The sequence below is a fragment of the Bombus bifarius genome, unplaced genomic scaffold (assembly GCF_011952205.1).
Source record: "Bombus bifarius isolate JDL3187 unplaced genomic scaffold, Bbif_JDL3187 scf7180000007998, whole genome shotgun sequence".
Classification (NCBI taxonomy): Eukaryota; Metazoa; Arthropoda; class Insecta; order Hymenoptera; family Apidae; genus Bombus; species Bombus bifarius.
This window is the reverse complement of record NW_022884377.1, coordinates 240,798-264,617: the sequence shown is the minus strand read 5'-3', so window position 1 is coordinate 264,617 and position 23,820 is coordinate 240,798. Positions and strand designations below refer to the sequence as shown.

The window sequence follows — 23,820 nt, the reverse complement described above, 5'->3', positions numbered from 1 at the left end:
TCAAATTTCAATCATTAATGGCCAAATGGTAAATTATTAGGCGTAAAATATTTAATAGAAGGAAAAAAATCTTTGACAATATCGTCATTGCCACGAAAGAAACGAGTGAAAATAAGGTTGAGAACATCTCCATAAAAATTCCAAACGTTTGCATTACATCTTGTTACTCAATTCTTCGCAATTTGACTTTTAAATCGAATGTTTTACCCAATATTACGCTTATTCTTGGCTGACTTACAACTAACGCATATCTGAAAAATCCTCTAGAATTACAAATATCAGTATCTACATCTTATTACCACGTACACAATGAATATTTGCAGATATTCGTACATTATAATTGTACATTTTGTTATGTTTGTTTTTTTCGTTTCCTCGATAACGATTTTTGTTATATTTCTACCTAGTAGAAAATTTCATCCGTTTTAGATTTTGAAACCTATATAGGTTTGTACTGTACTGTACAGAGCTGGAAAGATGATTAGCGGGACAACAAGAACGCGTTGCTATATAGCTTACGTATATGTGACACTTCCGGCCAGTATGTGAGCTTATCCTTATGATTACGTTGTATCTGTCAGAAACAAACGATTAGACCTGCATACTTACGCCTAATCATTTTCTCATTTCTGTTTTGCATATGGTTATAATCTTTATTTTAATTTTCGTATATTTTGTAATTTTAAATAAAAAATATATGTTTCTTCCGAAATTAGAAATCACAAAGCCGATAAATGTTATAAAGTAAATAATAAGGAGGGACGATGCAAACATATTTTGTACATCTATTGAACGAACAATGATAATTATTTAGCATATGAATTTGCCGTAATAAAAGAATTTTTTATTTTTAAAAATTAAAACTTAGGATTTTAAATGAAGATTGAAATAACAAAGATGTCCAAAAAATCATTGCAAACAAACGAGAATCGCTTGAATAAGTAATTAAAATTGAATTCTCTAAGTAAATTTCTATTATCGCACAATCTGCACTCGAGATTCATGCAAATTATGTACCTACCTAAACCAAAATACTAGGAAAGATCATTCTAAAACAAATATCCATTCAAAATCTCTCGAGCAACCCTAGACTTCAGCTTTCTCTCCCATTTATTTCCTATTATCATACAGCCTCTATACGAAATCTCTATACAAATTCTTTAAGTACACTAAGGCGCTTAAAGAGATGATCGTAAAAAGATATTTATGGAAAATCTCAACACCAACTTTGTCTGCGATTTACTTCGCATTGTTACTTTTTTACAAAATAAACAACGAATTTTTAAAAAGAACGCGGTTGTAAACTGTATGCCAAGTACCGACATACGACGTAGTTTGTAAAACGATCGCTTAATACTGTGATTTTTATCCGGGAATCTTCAAACTACTCATTTTGTTGATTATTATTATTGCAGGAAGACGCGGAGGATTGTCAGAAAAGAGCAGAAAGATTGTTGTCGGAGGAGTGTCGCGTGTTTCGCGGGGCGATAGGCGTCGACGTGGAAGGTGTCGGCTCGTGGAAGGCTCAGAGGCGCCCTCACGACATCGAGATATCTACGCCCCTGATCGGCGTCGCGGCGCACGAGCTGGAGTCGTCCGTGGACGGCGCAGCGTTCAACCCTGTCGCCGCAGCGGCGACGACATCCGCGAGATGCTCGCTGATGAAAAACGCGTTGAAAACGCCATCATCCTCCTCCACTTCTCTGCCCGTCAATGCCCACATCAGGCCAAGGTTGTACCTAGGCTCCGTGATCGCTGAGACCAACAAGGAGGATGCCATGGAGCCAGAAGTAAAGGAGGAGGACGAACGAAGGTCGTCCACGCCGAGCCCCGAGGTAATTCTTTTATCTTCTTACTGTCCTTCCATTCTTACTCTCCTGCTATTTATATCTTCTTGCTTATCTCGTGCATACTCTTTTTTTTCTTTTGTTTTCTGCTCCAGCCTCGTTGATGCATGCTACGACGTGTGACTGATAGGTTCGCATAGAACGATCACGGAGAGATGACACTGAAATTGATCGAACTAGACTGTGTATATTTTTTCCTTTGTCGAGTGACCGTTGTGTGGCTTTGTTTTCCCGAATCGAAGAGAAGCCTGTAATGCGCAGATAGAACAGGTGAATTCGAATACTCCGAGGGAATGCGATTGTCCATTGTAGTGGATTGGTTTCTTTGTTTGTTATTGGAAGAACTTTATAAGCGATTGCAAAATCTCCGGCAATATTTTATCGTTTCTTCTTTTGCACGATTCGACGTGCCAAATAAATCGATGTTTACCGATGTTAATTTGGATCTTTTTCATATTTGCTCGAATCTTACATGGTGTTTTGTAACTTCTGTATACTGGTATATAAACTGTCAGTGATGAAAGTGAAATTACCATTTCCCATTACATTTCGTTATCTCCTATGATGACAAAATGTCATCGTGTTGTCCGACATTATGTAAACCTCTATCGTCGGATGACAACGGTAATTGTATCGAAGATAGTTAATGCAGTTCCTAAAAGCACAAGCGCAGCATCTAGTACCGTGCCATAACGAGTGTGTAAATCAATTAATACCTATGGGGATGCTCAGGAGTGTGTAAACGAAAATGCGTGACGTACAAGGTTCTCCATTAAGCGAGCAACAAAAGTTGTATGTTTATTAAAACGTTAGTTGGTTGTATGTTAATTAAAATTTCTACACACATTACCTACTCTCTATAGCTAATTAATCGTTCAACAAACTATTGCATTCTTATATAACTAGTTCCGAAATATCTGAAAAACGAAGATTACGTTAAATCTTACGTTATCTACAATATATCGACGATGTTTTCTGCTGTTCAAAGAAATTTAATATTATTTTGTCTTAGTCGAGTAATTAAAAAGAGATGGTTGGAAACCACTGGTATCGCCTCATGCTTGTAGAGTACGAGTTCTTCCTACATGCACTTCCCCCAACGTAGCTCCGTATTGATTTTACGGAGAGCTCATTCTGTCTTTCTCTACCTTTGGTTATACACGTTTACTCATATATCTATATCCTTTCTCGCTTGCGCTTCTATCTCTGCACTTTTTTCTTTCGCCTCCCCCTCCCTCCCTCTTTAACTCTCCCTGTCACCCTAAACATTTCTGCAAGAATTTATTTCGTACGTTTTCTGTAGCCTGTGAACGTAAGACGCTTAGAGTACGAACGTTGATTATTTCACAGTGGGCAAGTAGACTTGAGTTAACTTCATGGCTTCGGTTCTGTTTTTAGCGGGAAATTTGAATTGTTTCTAGAGTGGTTGGTCTAATGGTTTTATTTTATTTCCTTTTTTTTTAGGACGAGCATTATCGTATTTAACATACATATGGTCAATGTTTTAAAAGATTTTTTAAAGGTGTTCATGTCGTAGATTTAGAATTACAAAAAAATAATTTAATTTAGAATTATAATGTTTGATTAAGATTATACGTGGTAGAAAAGAATTTCCTATAGAAGATGAAATATTTTCTAAAAAAATAGATGTGAGTTTATAAAAATTGGTAAATTCCTATTATTATTATTTCAGTTGATTCGTGCTGAGGATAAGTAAAATCTTGTCTGTTTTCATATTTTTTATCGAGTGTTAATAGTAAATTATCAACTTGTTATACTTAAAGAACTTTTATATTTTCACGAATACAATTTTTTGTCGTCATACAATGAATTCATCGTTAATTAGATTGTTTAACTATGTTTAGCAGATTTATACAAGAAGAAATAAACGTTACAATGAAGGTGGAAGTAGCGAGGAAGACAGCAAACCAGATATATCTCTACAGGGCCACAGATTACCATCTTCTTATCGGGGAACGTGGCCCATCAGAAGAGACATATGGGCCAATCAACAAATGGGCTTTTCCACTCAACAAAGCACATCAATCACTGTACACAACGTAAGTCACTGTTTTCCTGAACTGTACATCGCACAATCGACTTTAGGGAAAAATAATAGCATTTTATTACTTTAATAGTCTTACAAATCGATTTCAAAATTATGCGTTATATAATCGCATTTTACGAAAAATAGTGGCCATTTCTTATCTTGATAGTCAAATAATCTCAAAATTATATTACATTAGGGAAAATCTGTTTTGTTATTTTACTGATTTTACTAAACATCTCCAAAATTATGTGCCATGTAATTTGTTGAAGAATCGTGGAAGAGTAATATCATTATTCACTTAGGAAATATGACGAGTCCAGGAGTTACATTCAAAAATATATTTTGTTAATTGACTCAAAAATTATCTTTTTCTGCGATTATTCACGCTATAATAAGTGCAATAAGTTTCTGAGCAGTATCTTTATTTAACTATTACTCTTCCTTCGTACTGTTAATATTTTGAAGAATCCTAAAGAATACAATTATATTAAAAAAAGGAAAATATATCTAAAGTATAAGGATATAAATGTGGAACATACGTATATATCGTGAGTTGAATGAACAGGACTAATAAATGAATGAACATGAATTAATAAATACGTAACCTGTCATAAAGACGGCGCTGAAAAGGGAGCATGACCTGCGAAAAAGAAGTTTGACTCATCGTACTAACCATTATCATTATTACACAATCGATTTGCGAAGCAAAAATCGCCATGAATGATTTAATAACTTATTACTATGGAAATTTATTTTATTAAGTCATAAGGCATATAATATTATATATTTGAAAAATTAACGCAAATATTAACATATAATAATGTAATGAAGGTGTGATAAATATATAGTTTATATAATAGAATATTATATAAGCGAGCTGAACTATTTTCCTATAATATATTTAAAACGTTTATATAATAATTTATAGTTTTTTATAATTTTATATAGTTTATATAATTATAAACGTTTAATATATTAACGTTAAACGATTATTTAATAGGAACAATTAATTAGAAAGAGTGAATAATTACAAATTAATAAATAATTTACAACGTTGCATAGTATATAAATAAAAAATTGAAAATAGAATAGATAGCCCTTTGTGTATAAAGTAAAAAAATAAATTGAAGGTCAGTTTAAATTTCCTCGGAAACTTTACGAAGATAGTAGAACAAATATTCTTCGATTGTTGATAAATGTAAGTCCTACAAAACTAGGAAAAAGGTTCTTAATTACTAAAAAACTAATTTAATTATTACTTTTTAATAAAGAGGAAGGGACTTCAAAGGTGACAGTATTCCTCCTAAATCAAAATCCTAACATTAATTTCCATCCTCTCCCATAGGACGTAGCCAGCGTGATGAGCTTTTCGTCGAATTCGGGCGGGGCCCTCGGCTGTTCCACGGAAATGCAAGGCGATCGAAGGCTAGGGGCGAAAGTGGACGTAGTGTACAATCTACTGGGAATGCTTGGTAGCACGGAGGGCCGAGAGGACATGAGTGCAACGCTACTCTCTATGAGCAATTCGATAGACAATTGCCTCATAATGAGGCAATCAGGATGCCTTCCACTGTTGGTACAACTGATTCACGCTCCAGGACAAGATCCAGAAACCAGAGAAAAGGCATCTCGAGCTTTGCATAATATAGTGTATGCCAAAAGCGACGAGAGGGCTGGACGCCGGGAGGCGCGGGTTCTCCGGTTTCTAGAACAGTTACGGGACTATTGCCAGACTCTGAGGACATCCCTAGAAACGGGTCAGGTTCCCGATGACCTAGAGAGGCATCCCGGGCCAACGATAGCGGCATTGATGAAACTTTCCTTCGACGAAGCTCATCGTCACGCCATGTGTCAGCTCGGTGGACTTCATGCAGTTGCAGAGCTGATCGAGATGGATCATATGGCTCATGGAAGCGAATGCGACGATCAAAATTGCATCACATTGCGTAGATATGCCGGAATGGCTCTGACGAATCTGACATTCGGCGATGGAAACAATAAAGCATTGCTCTGTTCCTTCCGAGAGTTCATGAAGGCTCTGGTTTCGCAATTGAGAAGTCCAAGCGACGATCTCAGACAAGTCACAGCGTCTGTGTTGAGAAATTTGTCGTGGCGAGCTGATACTAGTAGCAAGCAAACGTTGAGGGAAGTGGGAGCAGTAACTGGTTTGATGAAGGCTGCGATGGAGGGTAGGAAGGAATCAACTCTTAAGTCGATACTGTCTGCACTTTGGAACCTGTCGGCACACTGTAGTACGAATAAAGTGGATATTTGTGCCGTAGATGGCGCACTGGCATTCCTCGTGGATATGTTGAGCTACAAAGCACCATCTAAAACTTTAGCCATTGTTGAAAACGCCGGTGGTATTTTGAGGAATGTATCTAGTCACATTGCTGTTAGAGAAGATTACCGAGCCATTGTAAGAGAGAGGGGATGTTTGCAAGTATTGTTACAACAATTGCGATCACCTAGTTTAACCGTCGTTAGTAACGCCTGTGGAGCTCTGTGGAATCTTTCTGCCCGATGTCCACAGGATCAGCGTCTGTTATGGGACCTGGGCGCAGTTCCAATGCTTCGTAGTCTAATTCACTCCAAGCACAAGATGATTTCAATGGGTTCAAGCGCAGCCTTGAAGAATTTACTGAGTGCCAGACCAGGCTGTAATAATCTCGTCCACTTAGACTCGACAGCACGCGGATTAGGACTTCCAACTCTACCAACTTTAGTTGCACGCAGACAAAGGGCTCTGGAGCAAGAAATAGATCAAAGCTTGGCCGAAACTTGCGATAACATCGAACCTAGCACATCTCCGACTAACAAAGACGATAAGTTTTCGTTCAAGGTGGAACATAGCTTCTTGGGGATCAACACGCGAACTTTACGCTCCTATCAGCTACATAATCAACCTAGCACATCCAATATGAAGTGCAACGGAGTCGCCAGAAGCGAGAGTAGAGACTCTATGCGCTCCATAACAAGCACTCATTCTGACACCATGTTTGAAAGGGTAAATCGACACGTATTGAATGGACTATCTCCTACTGATATTCAGATAAAACAACAGTCCTCGTCGCTACACTCCGCAGTCGGTTTCGACAGCGGAATGTCCAGTGATGCTCACTCGAAGACCTCTTCGGAGAAGAAGTATACGTTACGCTACAAAAACGCCATCCCGGATCGTTTGAAGTCGTCAGACGGTTTTAATGGTCTCGTCGACCTTAGATGCACTAATTCTACTATTTCCTGGTCCTCGGCTCCGGATCAAGAATCCGCCTGTTCACAGAATTTGCTACACTCTTCCGTAGAAGACAACTTGCCACAAAGCATCACGTCTGTGCTCAAGACTGGTAGTCAGTCCAGTATTTCCGAGGAAACGGAGTTGAACGTTTGCACAAAAACCGAGTACGTGAGCACGAAGCCTGAAATAGAAACCTCGACCTCGTTATCATTCGTCAACAACAGCTCTCCCGCGAAAGACAACATCAACTTTGGAAACGTCTACGACAAGACTGTTTTACATCAACACAGTTCGTTGAATACTATACAACAGGCTATCTCACCGACTGTCAGTTATCGAACAGAGGGAAATCTGTTCAGTGATTATGCCGAGACGGATTTGGATCAACCAACTGACTATAGTTTGCGTTATGCTGAACGAAGTCTGGAAGACGAAGGAAAACCACATTCTCACTATTTCCCGAGTAACGATCAAGAACTCATCCACGAAGATACAGTAAAGACCTATTGCACAGAAGGAACTCCACATGGAACGTCTTTAAATTCTTCTAGAGCGGCATCGGCTTCTGACTTGCAAGAGGATAGTCGACAGAGGAGTTTATTGAAGAAGATTCAGGAACAAGGTAAACTGCAAGATACGGAGGAATTGAATTTAGAATGTACCAGAATGGAATGTACGGAAGTTTCGAGTGACAAGAAGAGAAGTCAAATGTTGCAGTACTTTGAAACGAATATCAAGGACAATAATGTTGAGGAAAATGATCACACTTCTATGAAAAATTCATTGAGGTTTGTACACTTTCATGTAGATAATACAATTAGCAAAAAGAACATTTTATTTAAAAAATAAATGAAAATTTTTAGTAACTTATTTTCTTAACAAAAAATGTTTGGATCGTAACTATAATCTTGATTATATATATAATATGATTACACATGGTTATATCATGATATATATGTTATGTATAATATATACAGATACGTACATCTATGTGACACATTTCCTATCACTTGTTATTTTCTTTAACCTGAGGATACTCTACATATTTAATATATGAAAAAATAAATAAAAATTCTGTATTTTCCTATTCGCAGCGTAAGAACAACAATTACACAAGTATCTTCGAGCAACTTACAATATGCTGAGAGTGATGATATAGCGCCCAATTCTACAAAAAATAAACCAGGTAAAGTTACATAAAAAATTGTTTTTACTCACTCTCGATACTACTCGATTCGAAATTCAACGATACTGAAAAATTTTCTCTAAAAATATAGAATTTTATTGAAACAGTTAAAAAAATGTATTTATTTTATTATAGAGAAGAAATACGATACACAGAATGGCATGTTTGAAAAAAACGATAAATTTGATAAATGTTATCCTAGCAACGGTGTTAATTCGTACGTGACTAGTGCATTGAAGGCTTCTAACGATTCAGGATGTAAGGAATTTGAACTAAAAGGAGATACCCGTAACATGCCTTATATATTAAATATAAACAACTCTTCCGAATGTTTAGATCAAGTCAGTGATGGCGATGAGGACGACGAAGATCTGCTTACAGCTTGCATTAATATTGGAATGCAAAATAATAGGTAAATATTTTGGTTCGGTATAAATGTACTATAATTATCAACAACATCCTTGGTAAATGTACAGATCGAACTTAACTTTTCTGATTTCGATGATTTTTTAATATGTGGTGGGGACATGATTCCGAACAACTTTTTCCTATATATGTAACTGGTAGTCGGCCTTAATTTCCGAGATATTTGCGAAAAACTATCGTTACTACCACAAAAAATTATACGTTGAACTGTGCACAAATCTGTGGCAGAATATACGTCTGTTTAGTTGCCAACTGCCGAATAAAATGACCTGGTCGGAATTTTCTGCTTATGTATACAAAGGAGAGTGGAACGAATGGGGTATCCGAGATGAAGGTTCGTACACAACGTGCGTAAGCGAGGCTATAAAAAATGTCTGCTATATCTTAATTAAAAATAAATATAATTTTTAGAATTTAGAGTTTAGATTAGTACTTTTAATCCGGCCAGCAATGCTTGCATAAAATGATAACAGTTAACTTATTTCGTAAAATAATATCGATTATTCATTCGCCTATTATTTTTATAATTCAGCAGCGGCCGAATTGGGAAATCTGACTTAAATCCAATACATACATCGATCATATTAATTTTTAATTGAGTTGTAATAGACATTCCTTGCAGCCTCGCAAGTACATATAATTGTGCACAGGGCCTTTAAGCTCGACCATAGTCTCGTTCATAAACAGAAGATAAGCAGTCGATGGTTGGCAACCAATACTGATGCATACACTGTCACAGACGCATGATTATAGGTAAAATTCACTGTAGTAAACACTGTATCGACAGTTTTTTACGAATATATTATATATTGTGCTCCATATATTAAAAAATCATCGAAATCGAAGAGGTTGAGTTCGACATGTACATTTACCACATTTTTTTTATTATTTTCACTAAACCAAATAATTTTTGATTGAAAAATAATTCTTACGTTATTTCCTTTTTTAGGCATAGGCATTCGTTTATAGGAAATAATTTTGAAAAAGTTCCGCGAAATGAAAGCAATCTTGCCAGGTACCAAACAAGCGTTGCACTAGATCAAATGGACTGCAATTCATCTGTCGATTCTACCATGAACAGTCTTGATACAAAACAATCGGGATCTGAAGAAATGGTAGATCCCGATATTTGTACTGATAACGTTAATGATAACTCATCGAATATGAATATTGTGTCAGATTATAGTCAAAGTACGGCCAAATTTATGCAAAAGGTGACATATCTATTTCGTGCACACAATTTTATATTTTTATAAATTTAATTTCAGAATTTAATTATTTTCGTGCGTTATTTAAAACATTACAACAGAAATTTACAAAAGAATGCGCATATCTTATAAACATCGAATTTTCTTATTTCAGGTGATAGAAACTAAAATTCCAATGCAACAATCGAATCAAGTTTTGCAGAATGAGTTGGACAAAGTAAAAAACACGGAACGCGGTTCATTATTAGGCAATGATAGTCTGTGCAATTTCTCATTACCTTCGAACTTGAGGAATAGCCCGATATTACATGAAACTGTAGTGTTTAACACAGAACCTACACAGCAGCAATATCTATCTAGTATCGACACCCAATCGAATGAAGACATGTCGTCTCTGATACATAATGATGTTATTGAAAATGATCAAAATATAGATGATGATTCTGCCAAGTGGGAAAATGATAAAACATCAAAAACATTAAAAGACAAAGCGATTGAGAATTCGTCTATGCAACAATCTTATACTAAAGTAACAGATTCAGAGAGTAGCGAATCGATCGATTCCGTGGAACAATCAGAACACGCACTTTTAGAATTGTGTATACAACCTGGATTAACGAAAACTATGGACAATATCCAGATAAATAAAACCACGATGAATGAAATCGACAGTGAATTTGGGGAGCGAAAAATTAATAATTTTGATGAAAGCAGTAAAATGTACAATGACACGTGTGAAATAGATGGCATTAATAAAGAAAAAGTTGATTCAAAGCACAAACTGGCACAGAAATCTGCAGAATCAGCGAAATATGTGAAGAAGGAAGATGTATATCGGCGTCAAAGGGATCCTGATGCTATGATTGCCTCGTTAGATCGCTTAACTGCGACTCTCGTGCAACAAACGGAAGCAATTCGAGAACGAGATTCGAGCGCAATGAAACAGAGCATATTGAGTGATACATGGAATGAAGATTCTCCTAATGATGTATCTTTTCCTAGCATAAGTATTAGTGCCCCTATAATCGCTTCATTTAAAAGCGATGTACCAGAAGAACCAGGAACAATCACCTCGGAGTGTTATGAAACAGTAAGTAGCGACAATGGGCACATGACCAATTCAAAAATTATTCAAAGAGAAGCGATTAAATTGGCTCAAGCGGTGGACGCAGAAATGAATCGACAGAACGAACTAGATACAACCAGTATGACGTCGATGGATTTAGAAGCAATAAAACCACCTTCCTCGATGGGAAGCTTACTATCACTGACAGCTAGCTACGCAGGTTCGGGTGACTGTAGTGAGTCGTTCGTTAATCGAGACAGGTGTAATTCTACGTCCTTGCCTCCAATCCAGGCGAAGAATATATCTTCGACAGATTCTCGAAGCTGTCGTAAGAAATCTCTTCCTTTGGGTGTCGTAGCTAAAAGAGCTCTGAGTCAAACTCAGAGTCACACCGGCAGTCTCGAAAATTTGTTGAACGAATGTACTGGTTCGCACTTAGAAAGTGTCAAACCACCATCAATGATGGACGAGTTACTAGACGTTGGCGACATGGAAAATAGTATGTTAAGCGTGGCCAGTATTACATCAGAGGTGGCAGATTCTAAGGATCAAGACTCGCAGAACTTAAGCGGGAGCGACGCTGTTTTCGACTTACTAAAACCTGTCGCAAATGTGCTATCCATGACGTGCATGCGTTACGCTGAAGCTATGCAGAATAGTGCAAATAATAGTTTGAGTGAATATCTGGAGAACATCAATCCACCTTCGCTGTTCAATGAAGTGTGTGAAATGGATGAGTCAACAGTGGAACAAGCTACAGAAACTATATGCAGCGATACGTTGTGTATTGACGCGGAACTACATACCGAAGAAGCTCCACATCCTGTGATGATAGACAGGATCGACGAAGCAGGTGATACCGACGAGGCAGTTACACCAATTTCGTCTGAATACTGCGTTACTAGCTCGGCAGAGTCCACGCCTAGGAAGCGATTACACAGAAATTTAACACCAAAGCAGAAAAGAACTTTGGCCAAGGAAAGATATAAGACGTATACTATAGCTGCGGAACTCGATAAAAAGGAAGAAGAACGACAGGAAAACGTAGTACAGGAGAAGATTGCACGGGGAAAAATTTCACCTTTTTCCAAATTGACACCTAAACAACGTAGACAAGAAGATAGAGCCAGGTTTCAAACACAGGTATTGGAAAATCCTTTCCCCGACATGAATCAAGATCAAAATAATCAACAGGAAGTTAATGCTACTTATGAACAAGAGAATTCTGAAAAGACAACGGGAGCAACGTCCCCGGTAAAATCTGCTATCCCCACATTGTCAAAACTATCCGCTTGTAAAACGTTGATTAAAAAGCGCGTCGAGCAAAAGAAGAATAGGGAAAGATATCGTACGAGAACTTTGAACGATTCAGAACGCATATTCAGAGATACAGAAAGTAATACTACTACAAACGCGGTAGAAGATAGATTACCAGATTCAACACACACTATCGAATCGGATGAAATTCAAACCATGTTGGAACAAAATGCAACCATCGTGTTAAATACATTAAACGAATCAAATAAGACAAATGAAACTAGCGAGGATGGGTTGCTAGATTGCGAGACTATTAGTTTAGTATCAAATGAATCAGAATCAGAACGGAACCTACGGATGCGGTTTGTCAACGGCGTTTCTAAAAAACTGATAGGTTCGTGTATTCGACAAATGGACAATGTACAAGAACCAGAGGACGCTCATAAGGAAACAATCGAGATCGAAGAACCCAGGTCGCAAGAAGACATCAGGTATACAGATAATGTGGAAACTGAGAGCGAAGATGAATCTAATAATACCGAGGGACCACCTAGAGAAACAAAAAGGCCCCGAATAATTAAACCAGGAATGGTGAGAGATCCCAGTAATGATTCTAACGCTACGGATAAATCAGACCCAGAAAGTCCAAAGGCCATTCGCGGGAGAAGAAAAGCTCTCTACTCAAATCCAATTACGCGAAAGCCAACGCCACAATCGTCTCCATTGAAACAGGTGAATCCTGTCAGTGGAATACCTATAGGTCGTAGCAACACTTCACCTATTGTAAGAGCAACAAGAGCTACCACATTGAGACAAAGTAACAATAGTTCAGGTACAGCGACGAAAGAATCAACAAAATCAAATATAAGTCCTAAAATGAATCCCAGCTCAACAGATGACAAACGAACGAAGATTTTATCGGTGGCTGCAAAAAGAGCATCAGTTCCTCAGAAAGGATCGTCATTAACTTTCACAAAGTCCGTAAAGAGACACAGCACACCTCCAACGTGTTCTTCCTCGAACTATCAACAAGAAACTAAGACGGACGTAACGATTAAGCCCTTGGAACGACAAGGAACATTTACCAAAGACGAACCAGAAGTGAAGAATGCGCCCACCGTAGAGTCTTCATCTCCTTCGCCGATAAAAACGAAAATCGCAAAACCCATTAGAGGTGCAACATCCAAGGTACATCCAACAACTGGGAAACCAAAACTTACGCCAAAGACACATCAAGCGCACCAATCAAAATCATCAAAGGGAAACGCTTCAGAGAAGATTCAATCTTCGAAAGCATTACCATTACTGGTAGCTCCAAAACGATTACCTACAGGAAAAGCAACTGCAACTCCAAAAATATCAGCCAATAATCAAAGTACTGCACAGATAGAAAGCGGTAAAGTCTTTCGAAAAGTAGGTCCTCTTGGTCAGAGATCTAACAGTAATTCCAGTATTGTATCCAACTCCTCGACCGGAATGCAAACTAGAAAATTGGCAAAGGAAGCGACTAGTAAAATTGCAAGCCTTTGGAAAAAGGTAGAGGAGAGTAAAAATAAGCAACGGTTTGAGAAACCAGATACTAGGCAGTGGCTACAGCCTGGTAATTGTGCTAATGAGATGGATACCCCATCTCCAGTGAGCAATCCGCCAGCTTTTAGGTTGTTTCGTAGTTCCACGTTCGAAGGAGTGCCCCAAGAGAATGATAATCCGGAATCAGCTTTGTACAAATCGAAATTGAAGAGGCCATTGGTAATGGGCGTACAACCTAGTAAAGTGAAATACAGAAACTCTTGTGACTTGAGCGGAATGAACGCAAACGACGCACCTTGCAAGATTCCTGTAAAGTCTAATGACGCTTCTACGTACAAGAAAGACATCGTAGATGTAGTTGACACCTCGGTTGTTCTGCGAAAATCACAGCATACCGAATCCTCCACGGCAGAGGTGGATCCTATGAAACGAATATCACGTCTTGGTTCCTTTATAAGAGTAGACTCTGCGAATGCAGAAGGTTCTGCACAAACATACGTTAATGGGTCCGGTGTGCGTACACCCGCGTCCGCCATTGTCCCACCTTTTAATTATAACCCGAAGCAAGATATCCCTTCGCAAATAACCAAAGTAACGCCGGATGAAACTGAAAGCAAATTCAGAGTGACAGATTGTCATAGTGACATAGTCACAGCTTCTGCGAGAGTAACAACGGTATAGTGAGAGCCTGTTATAAAGTAAACAACTTTCTTTCGTAGTATTGCTTTTCTGTTTTAGGCTAGTCATTGTACATTTGATTTACTGCTGTATTGATCGTAAATCAACACGCAGTACATATATTACGAATACTTGATAAGTAAGTTGAAGGTTTCTTTCTTACCTCACACATCGTTTAAAGGACACCGAAAATCTTCATGGCATCTCATTAATTTTTACACACTAAAGATAAGAAGAATAATCGTTTGAATACTTTTCTTCGTTGCATGTGCATTGGCAATGCAATTTTTATTCTCCCCCCTTTTTTTAAGAGGTATAATTAAAATGTGACATAGCCGAAAATCCTGATATATCATTCCTATTCACTTTGCGTGTTGTATATACATATATTGAGAAATTCCATAATTACGAAGAAAATTAAAAATCGGTAGTACGTAGCAGTAATTATGCTCGATTATTTAATTCAATTTTGTATATATTAAACATCGATGAAGAATGTAGAAAGTTTAGTGATATGTATTACGACTTATGATGTATATGGAAATATGTCGCTATACATCTTCGTAATAGATAAATTTGCAAGGAATAAGATCTGTATTTTGTTTCCATCGTAAACTGATTTGTATTCTTTCAATTGAATACAAAGTCTAATTACTTTTTAAAGACTGATAGAAGCACGATGAAGATTTGGACGAAACTTGGACATTTTCAGTGCAACAGAATGTTACGACAAAAGCAGTAGTGATGTTTATATCGATGTAGCGGTCTAAGTAACGCTAAACTGGCATTATGTGAAGAGACAAAATTTTGTAAACCCTTACTTTAAGTTTCTAGTCTACTTGAAAATTTACAGTTAAAATAGCTTCTATTTTGGTCATATATGTATTACATAAAAAAATCGATTTGCATGTAACAAGTGTCTACTGATTCGATTGTTACCCTTTCTAAAATACATGTAGGTACAATTAAGAGTGTGTACGGATCAATTATATATTTATAGATCGGAAGGTTTAAGGTATTGGCATGCCATTTAATAATTTTACTTTCACACGTTCTCATTTGTTTTCTAGTTTCATTGGAAAATTTGCTATTATTCGAAGCATTTAATGCGTACGATACTTTAAGTTTGTTTCTATATCGCGTCATCTTCCCTTCTACATGCACCCGATCAATCTAAAATTTCATTAGAAGGAAACTGTTTGACACGATATAGAATAGATTTTACTATTCATTGTTTACGTATTTGTTACACAAGTCTTATACCCTGTTCCAGTTCGAGTTAATTAGATTTAACTCTTCCAACTTGGAACCACATCAGGGTATCTTTATATTTTTTTTTTCATACAGAATTTGATCTGTACACCAGAATTCCTTTTCAGGGTTCTTTTGTAATCTTCGTCTTTTACTTAGATTTTAAGTATTCATCTTTTGTTATACTGTATTTTAGATTCGGCAGACATCTTAATGATTTGTATATTAATAATTACAGTACAATAAAATTTATAGATACTAATATCTATTTTGTTTAATATTACATTTATATAAAAACATAACATTTAAAGTTATGTAATATACATAAAGTAATATACAGTTATTCATATTTATACAAAAATTTATTTGTCATATAATGGACATTCATAAAGATTAATGGATTTATCTTCAGATACTGATGCAATCATGTTATTTCTTTGTGGATTGTACTTTACAGCCCATACCTAGAAAAGCAAAATGCTCACAACTCCAAATCACAGATTACTTTTTCTGCTTTATAGATTTACAATAAAAATTCCATAATGCTGTATGTAATACGATATCTCACCTGATCATTGTGTTCATTAAATGTATGTAAGCATTGTCTTTGGGCTAGTTCCCATACTTTAACTGTATGATCTGAACTACTAGATGCAAACTGTTGACCATTTGGAGCAAAAGCAACACCAAGTACCCATGAGGCATGACCTGACATAGTTCCTGCTAAATTAGCATCTTTTCTATATGTAAGAATAAGAAGGAATATATTAATGTTTCAATGTTTTAATCATATTTCTATTTTATGCGAATTGAAACTATGAATTACTTACACGTCATACAGTTTCATATGTCCATCATCTGATGCGGTAAGAAGTAATTGAGAATCTGGTGAAAAACAAAGAGACCTGATAGGCATTGCATGACCTAAAATATTTCAAATACATATTAATAATTGTAAATCATCAATAACTTATTAACAAAATTTGTTATTACCTTCCAATGTACGTAAAACTTTTCCATATGTAACATCAAAAATATTGATAATCCCATCAATTGCGCCACTAGCAATGTATTTACCATCAGGGCTCTAAAATAAGTAATTATATAATACAAAAACTATCTTGTGTTATTTTTGCACAAAATTATACAATATAAATGTTTAAAATACATACATAGGCAACGCTCAATATAAATTTTCCACCTCTGGTATCTAAAGTTTGTTCTTGTTTGCCACTGTCTGTTCCATATAAATGTATTTTACCTGAATGACTACCAGATACAATGAATTTATCATCTGGAGAAAATACCACTGTCCAAATATCTACAGGACCTACTTCAATGCTTGATATTTTCTCTCCTGTTTGCAAATTCCATAGTTTTAAACTTGAGTCTAGTGAACTTGATGCACATTCTGGAAGCATGTGTGTACATATCATATAGCTCTGCTAACATTAATATATTCATTAAAATAAAATACATGCAAATAATTTTGTGTTTTTATTAATTATTCACTTGAACCATCTGAATTAACTGCAACAGATACCACACCAAGCGAGTGACCAGTTAATTTATATTTTAGTTGTAAACTTTTGTCTTTTTGTTCCCAAACTTTGACGACATCATCGACTGAACCGGTTACTAAATATTCGACTGTCTCATTCCCATTAAACTGCATCGATTCACTGCCATATAATGAAGAAAATTGTACAGAAGTATATAAATGATAAAAAATACATCGAAATTAATTACCGTGAATCTTCATTATCCTGCTGTAATTCCTTTTTCTTCTTTAAACAGCCCCAAGCACAGGTCCAAATGCTATCTTCATGAGCATTTTCAGTTTTATTAACTATCGAATACTGAAAAAATTTTTAATTCGTCTTTGCAACTGTCGCATATCATGAATAACATAACCTTTATATCGTGATAATTTGCAAATTCATTTATATTCCTCACCATTCCAGAAAGTATTTATTATCTCCCAAACAATGATTAAAAATGATTTTGATCTAATACAAAATACACTGTTTCCTAACTATATGTACATACTAACTATTTATAAACACACGCATATATAACTTGAATATCCGAAAGTTCACCACACGCGTATGCGCGATAGCAGCTGACTTACAGGCAGCTGGATTCATTGAAATCAAATGTGTTTATGTTGAAAGTACTCTCAAAATTTTGGGAAATATACAGTTTATAATGGGTAATGTAAATAGAAACGCGTAAATAAGAATTACAGCTTGATTTTATTAGTACTGTGCACATTTAAATTAACATAACATACTTCATTTTATACATTATATTACAATCGTAATTGTAACCTTTCTGTTTGATTTGATTGCACAAATAAAAAGATATCAAAGCTACCTTTTTAAGAATATGATGTAATGACAAAAAATGGAGTACAAAATGTTGAAAATATTTAGGTCTGGTAGAAAATTGTATCATGAGTTCCACAAAACTGTGGTGCAAAAACGGTCTTTTTTATCAGAAGCGTACCGGTGCGAGAATGCATGGAAAGCTCGTCTGCAATTTCCGTTACTCCAAAAATACAAACCGGAGGATTTATTTATAACCTTGGACAATAAATTTTTTATTGATGGAAAAGTTAGTGCCATAGACATAGATATATTTGCAAATACCATACGAAGCAAAGATCAGGTAGAAGAATTATTGAGTATAATCCAGAAACTACGAAAAAGTGCAGAAACAACAAATACCTTAGATTCAACACATCATGCTGTCATAAGATATTTATTTGATAATGATCTTACTGAACAACTTATGAATGTGTTACATGACAGACTTAAATATGGTATTTTTCCCGATTATGTGTGTTATAACATGCTCATGGATGCATATATAAAAAAAGAAGATTATGCCAGTGCCGTAAAAGTTGCTGTTTTGCCTATGTTGCAAGAGGATACTGACAACTTGATAACTAATGCACTATCTATATATGCTTGTCATAAATATTTAGAACATACAGATACATGGCAAAAGCCATCAGAACCAATAGAAGATACTAAAGAAGAAGTAAAAATACGTGTGAATTATCTTAGAAATCCTTTCTTTGATGACCATTTTGATCTTACTGATCCAATTGATTTAATTGGAAAAACACTGGCTTTCCAGGGAAAATTTATGAATAATACACTAGGAAGGACTTGTCAACTGAGAGGTCTAATATTATATAAAAAATATCAAGATGCATCAAAGTCAATAAAACAATGGTTAAATGAATTCGAAGGAGATATTGTTTACAATGAAGTTTTTGACTTAATTGAAAATGACAAAGAAAAAGTACATAAAGAAAAAGCAACAAATGAATTTGAACAATTAATGTTAGAAGTCAATGGGTTAAAAGAAAAGAATTTGTGTAAGGATAATTTAATTGAAGCATTAGAAAATAATGTTAAATCTGCAGTCGAAAAGCAACACGATATAGATATAAATGATCAGTTGCAGGTAATTGAAAATACATTAAAAAATACAAAACGGGTATTAATTAAATCTATTATTTATTATTTTGCTTAATATTTCAGAAATATACCGAATGGGAAAGAAAAAGACAATTAATATTAGATAAACAGATAGAGGAAATGAATCGAGAGGCCAAACTGCTGGAAATAAACAAATTGAAAGAAGAAATGAAGAAACAAGAACGATTTTTAACTTTCTTTGAAAATGAAGAAGAAATAGAACTACAGATAGAAGAAATGGAAGCAAAGGAAAAGGAAAATATGGAAAAACTCCTTAGCAAACATGGCGCTCAAAGGAAACTGAAGAAATTAGAAGGAGAAAAGGAATATATACCACCAATGCTTTAAATTCAGAAAGAGTAATTTTTGACACATTTATAATTTTTTAATAAATGTGTATAGTTAAAACCTTAATAAATTAAATACTTTCGAAAACTATGAATAAAGGGTTTATAATAATAAAAAACAGTAAAAATATGTATCACATTATTTATCTCTCATATTTTGTACATAATTCCTTAAATGTTTATTATGTAAGTTTATAGCGGATATCTCCAAAGCCACTTATTTCTTAGAAATATGGAAGTTAACTGTACAATTAAAGTTTATGCTAAAAAAATTATTAGGCTTTGTAGCAAATAACGTTCCGTTTGAGCGTTGATATTGAATCCATTTATGTCACATCTTGGCCCTCTTATAAACACGATTAGCGAATTACGTATAATTTTACGTTACACACAACTTTGGGCCAAGGCACAGTTTTAACAGTTACTTTTAAATTTAGAATAACTGTTAAAAACTATTTTATAGGCAGCAATATATCAAATCCTGCATAACTATAAAATTTGGTCTTCGTAATCGTATTCGTTTATGAGGAATGTTCTGTAAATGCAATAATATAATTTCACTTTTGGTAAAAATTTTCTAATTAAAGCTTTAGCTCATTCTATCTTTAACATTAACACTTTGACTGCCACGCCGAAATCACACGTTTTGCTCAAGACGCCATGGGAATATTTTTATTATTCAAAGCATATAATGGCAAAAGGTGGCGCCTTGGTAATAGTTGATAGCGACATATTATAACAAGGCTTCGTTGGTTTCAACAAACCATTCGCCTTTGTCATTTCGTTGTAAGCAAAACGTTCAGAATATATTGTTGAGACGTGTAGAAGATATTAGTAAACAGTATTTGCTCATTCTATATATAATAGTAAGATATGTGCACACTTCTAACTTCAATTATATATATGATTATAAAGCAGCATTTACGATTATTTTCTAAGCTGTGTTTATAATAATATTCGTAGATTACCCCTCAAAGATATGGATGCAAACACAGTGCAGTGTTAGATGCAAGATTTGTTCGCATTTTCTTTTATTGATATTCTAATAAAAGTGTTTAATTGTTCAATGGGGCACTTTTTGTTTCAAAGTATCTTCTATTTATCGGTTATATTCAAAATGCCCTAACTGTCAATTTTCATACATTTTACAATTGTAAGAAGTTCAAGCGCTCTGGTCACCAATGACCACTGTGGCGTCACAGGAGAAACCGTGGCCAGTCATATATGACCAACATGGCAGTCAAAGTGTTAATGGAACTTTACCTGGTCATTGTTATTACAAATAATATATCGTAATATCACAGATTATATAAAAATCACGAAGTTTTACTCTGTAATTGTGCCGTTAATTCTGCTGTTTCTTGTTTCATTTGTCTCAAATCAGCAGTTATCCTTTCCAAATTTGCTCCAACATTTTTTGTAGCTTCACAATCAATCTAAAATCCATTATAACTCTCTAATTATATTAGGTTTCAATAATATGACAGCAATATAAAAGTCAACTTCAAAGATATTATTACCTTTATACTATACAATATTTACCTGCTCTTCTAAGTCTCTTATTTCTCTTATAGTCGCACCTGTTTCTTCTACTAAACTTACGAGTTCACTACAATCAGAATGAAGTGTGGCCAATAATTTATAAGCTTTTCTTGATGCCTCATTCGTTCTTGCATCTCGAAATATTAATTCATCAGCAACAGTAAAGGACCTTTCTAATCTGCCTGTAAGTGTGTTAATTTCTTTTTGGATTTCACGTGTGTCAGCTAATACTTTATTAATCTCATCTCTTTGTTTTCTAATATTGTTAATTATTTCTAAAATTCGTTGAGTATATGCGGACCTATTCACTTCTTTAGGGAGTTTTTGAATTTCGATTACTAATTGTGAGTATTGTTGATCTTTATTACGACATTCTTCTTGTAATTCTCTCTCCTTCTCTTTTAGTAACTTAATATCATCGAGCTTCTTCTGACTTGCACTCTAAATATATATATTCAATACATGAAATTTTGAATTTACGTGAATAATTTGAATTTTATTTTATATTACGATGATAGTACTTACAGCTTTAGTAGAATGCTTTTCTCTTTCTTGTCTATACTTTTGGATTAGAGGCACTCTATGTTTCTCCCACTGATTACCTAAATTGATTAATTTACTTGTAGTAACTTCAATTGCTGTCTCTAGTTTCTTAATATTTTCTTCCCCATCTTGAAACAGATCATAAATTCTTGCTTTAATCTTTTTTTGTTCTTCATTAATTGTTAACTCTTTCTCCTCATTTTGATAATTTATTGTTACTTGTGCTACACTGGTACTTAGCTTCTTGATTGCATCTTGCAATTTTTCTATGTCATTTCTGGAACACTCACATTCTATTTTTATTTTTTCTATCTGTAAGTCTTGTTTTTCCATCTTATTTAATACTTTTTGTTCTATAATCTTAGTTTCTTTAGTGCCATTATCTTTTATCTGAGGTTGCTATATACAGAAAGATAATAAACAATTAATAAAACAATCTAGAATGAGACTGTGTGAACATCGTTATCAATATTTTTAAAGCTTACTTTGGAAGGTAATGTTCTATCTTTTATTGAATTTCCATTCAGAAAATTAACATCACCAGATATATTAGCCTCAATAATTTTATCGCAATATTGTTTATTTAACCAATTTATTTGATCAAGAATACTCATTGAATGTGTATGAAGAGCTCTTGCATTGTAAGATATCAAAGAAGGTAGAAGTGATGATTCATTTTGCACTTGCTCAGGCACAGATTGCAGATAATGTATGCAATAATCTTGATATTCTATGACAAACAAAATTTTCTAATCAAAATATTATTATAATATTAAAATACATTAAATATAAGCAATATTACCTTCTTTACTGTCCATTTTTGGAACTTCTAAATTCACAGATTTATAAGGGATTCTTGCCCGTCCTCTATTTCTAAATCCCTTTGTATGGCAATAATGTGGTAACCATGAAACTGATAGACTCTGTGTTATTACTGTTGCTATAGATTTTTCTAGTAATGCAATATTGCTAACAGGTTCGCTTAAAGGTTTATCACTTTCTTTCGGTAATTTTTCAATAAGAAACATGAAAACTTTCCTTAGGTCTGCTTCTGAGCTATATAAAAATGTTTGATAACCAATATCACCTTTGTATCCTAATTCCTAAATTTAGAAACAAGATGTCAATAAAATTAAAATATCAAAATTGCATAAATAATTTATATGTTTATAAAATCTTACTGAACATGCTTGAGCAAGTGTAGCACCTAGTCGAAATCTGGCTGCCATATTTATAGGTAAAATTGTTGATAATCCAAGTCCTGGTCTTATTATGTCTAAACATTTTACCGTTGCCTCTACTACCAATTCTGTGTTAAAACCACTGAGATTTGTTATATTCTCTGTTATGTCACTAAAAAAATTGATGTTAAAAATTTGCAAAGTATTTTTATATGAATAATACTTTATTTAATTCTGAATTGCTAAAGCAGCGTTAAGTAATGTAATTTACATAACATATGTGTCAAATAAATATTATTTAGGTTGATAATCAAACTCTGCAATATACATGTAGAACAAATTAAAATAAATTTTTTTATACAATCTTGCAATTAATTCAAAAATTATATCACACTTTTGCAACTATTTTTTAATCATTTAGTATTTGCAAACACTGTTTCAATGTCGCGATATATATATATATATATATATATATATATATATATATTTTTAAGTAATATCGTAATGTCTTCCTGTTTGATAAAATAAATTACAAATTATCATTTGGAAGTATAAAATATAATTCACATAAATATCACCGCCCACTTTCAGTCATATAAAACCGGTTGACATCAGATATCAAGAGTTTATTAAATGCATAAAACGTCGCAGAAAATAGATCTTACCAGCCTATTTGACGCAATGAATGAATAATTATATTGTCAACTTCCTCCATCATCCGTAAAAATGTGAAAATCCTATACTCTTTTACTATATTATTATATTGAAAGAAATTTAACTTGAACTGCACAAATCTAACCTGTCCATGAGTGAACAAACATTTGTGCACTATTGTACAGATGGCGCGATAAATTATCAGTTTTACCAACGCGAAATGTATTTATACTACACACACATATATTAATCATTTCATTATTTCTCATCTGTGATTTATATAATAATCCTCGAAAAAGAGATAAAATTTCATGACCATAACTGA

General features: G+C 34.5%; 4 protein-coding genes across 11 annotated transcripts in view; 2 read left to right on the top strand and 2 right to left on the bottom strand.

The window, feature by feature from the left end:
- LOC117206217 overlaps positions 1-16,001 on the top strand; it is a 105,337-nt gene extending 89,336 nt beyond the window's left edge. For 4 of the 7 annotated variants that reach the window (XM_033445346.1, XM_033445348.1, XM_033445352.1 and 1 more), the window contains 7 exons: positions 1,416-1,835; positions 3,713-3,907; positions 5,243-7,923; positions 8,230-8,321; positions 8,457-8,733; positions 9,697-9,961; positions 10,110-16,001. In XM_033445346.1, the coding sequence (XP_033301237.1) occupies positions 1,416-1,835; positions 3,713-3,907; positions 5,243-7,923; positions 8,230-8,321; positions 8,457-8,733; positions 9,697-9,961; positions 10,110-14,489 (8,310 nt within the window). In that variant the 3' untranslated portion in view covers positions 14,490-16,001. The remainder of the gene's footprint in view (positions 1-1,415; positions 1,836-3,712; positions 3,908-5,242; positions 7,924-8,229; positions 8,322-8,456; positions 8,734-9,696; positions 9,962-10,109) is intronic. The other 3 variants (XM_033445351.1, XM_033445349.1, XM_033445353.1) reach the window with 3 other exon arrangements.
- Positions 16,002-16,084: 83 nt separating this feature from the next.
- Positions 16,085-17,796, bottom strand: LOC117206219 (WD repeat-containing protein 61). 2 transcript variants are annotated; one of them, XM_033445356.1, is made up of 8 exons: positions 17,694-17,796; positions 17,487-17,596; positions 17,256-17,419; positions 16,910-17,148; positions 16,731-16,824; positions 16,568-16,661; positions 16,306-16,477; positions 16,085-16,201 (listed from the first exon to the last, which is right to left on the bottom strand). In XM_033445356.1, the coding sequence occupies exons 1-8, from the start codon at positions 17,694-17,696 to the stop codon at positions 16,100-16,102; spliced, it is 978 nt and encodes a 325-aa protein (XP_033301247.1). In that variant the 5' UTR covers positions 17,697-17,796; the 3' UTR covers positions 16,085-16,099. The 2 variants fall into 2 exon arrangements, with proteins under 2 accessions (XP_033301247.1, XP_033301246.1); XM_033445355.1 differs by having other exon boundaries at positions 17,250-17,419; positions 17,694-17,795.
- A 92-nt stretch (positions 17,797-17,888) lies between these two features.
- LOC117206218 (28S ribosomal protein S27, mitochondrial) lies at positions 17,889-19,666 on the top strand. The gene is made up of 2 exons (XM_033445354.1): positions 17,889-19,214; positions 19,292-19,666. Exons 1-2 carry the CDS (start codon positions 18,144-18,146, stop codon positions 19,574-19,576), a joined length of 1,356 nt encoding a protein of 451 aa, XP_033301245.1. The 5' UTR covers positions 17,889-18,143; the 3' UTR covers positions 19,577-19,666.
- A 68-nt stretch (positions 19,667-19,734) lies between these two features.
- On the bottom strand, positions 19,735-23,693 carry LOC117206216 (coiled-coil domain-containing protein 22 homolog). The gene is made up of 8 exons (XM_033445345.1): positions 23,507-23,693; positions 22,842-23,013; positions 22,463-22,763; positions 22,146-22,390; positions 21,643-22,059; positions 21,118-21,558; positions 20,839-21,011; positions 19,735-20,110 (listed from the first exon to the last, which is right to left on the bottom strand). Exons 1-7 carry the CDS (start codon positions 23,557-23,559, stop codon positions 20,892-20,894), a joined length of 1,749 nt encoding a protein of 582 aa, XP_033301236.1. The 5' UTR covers positions 23,560-23,693; the 3' UTR covers positions 19,735-20,110; positions 20,839-20,891.
- Between the last annotated feature and the right edge of the window lie 127 nt (positions 23,694-23,820).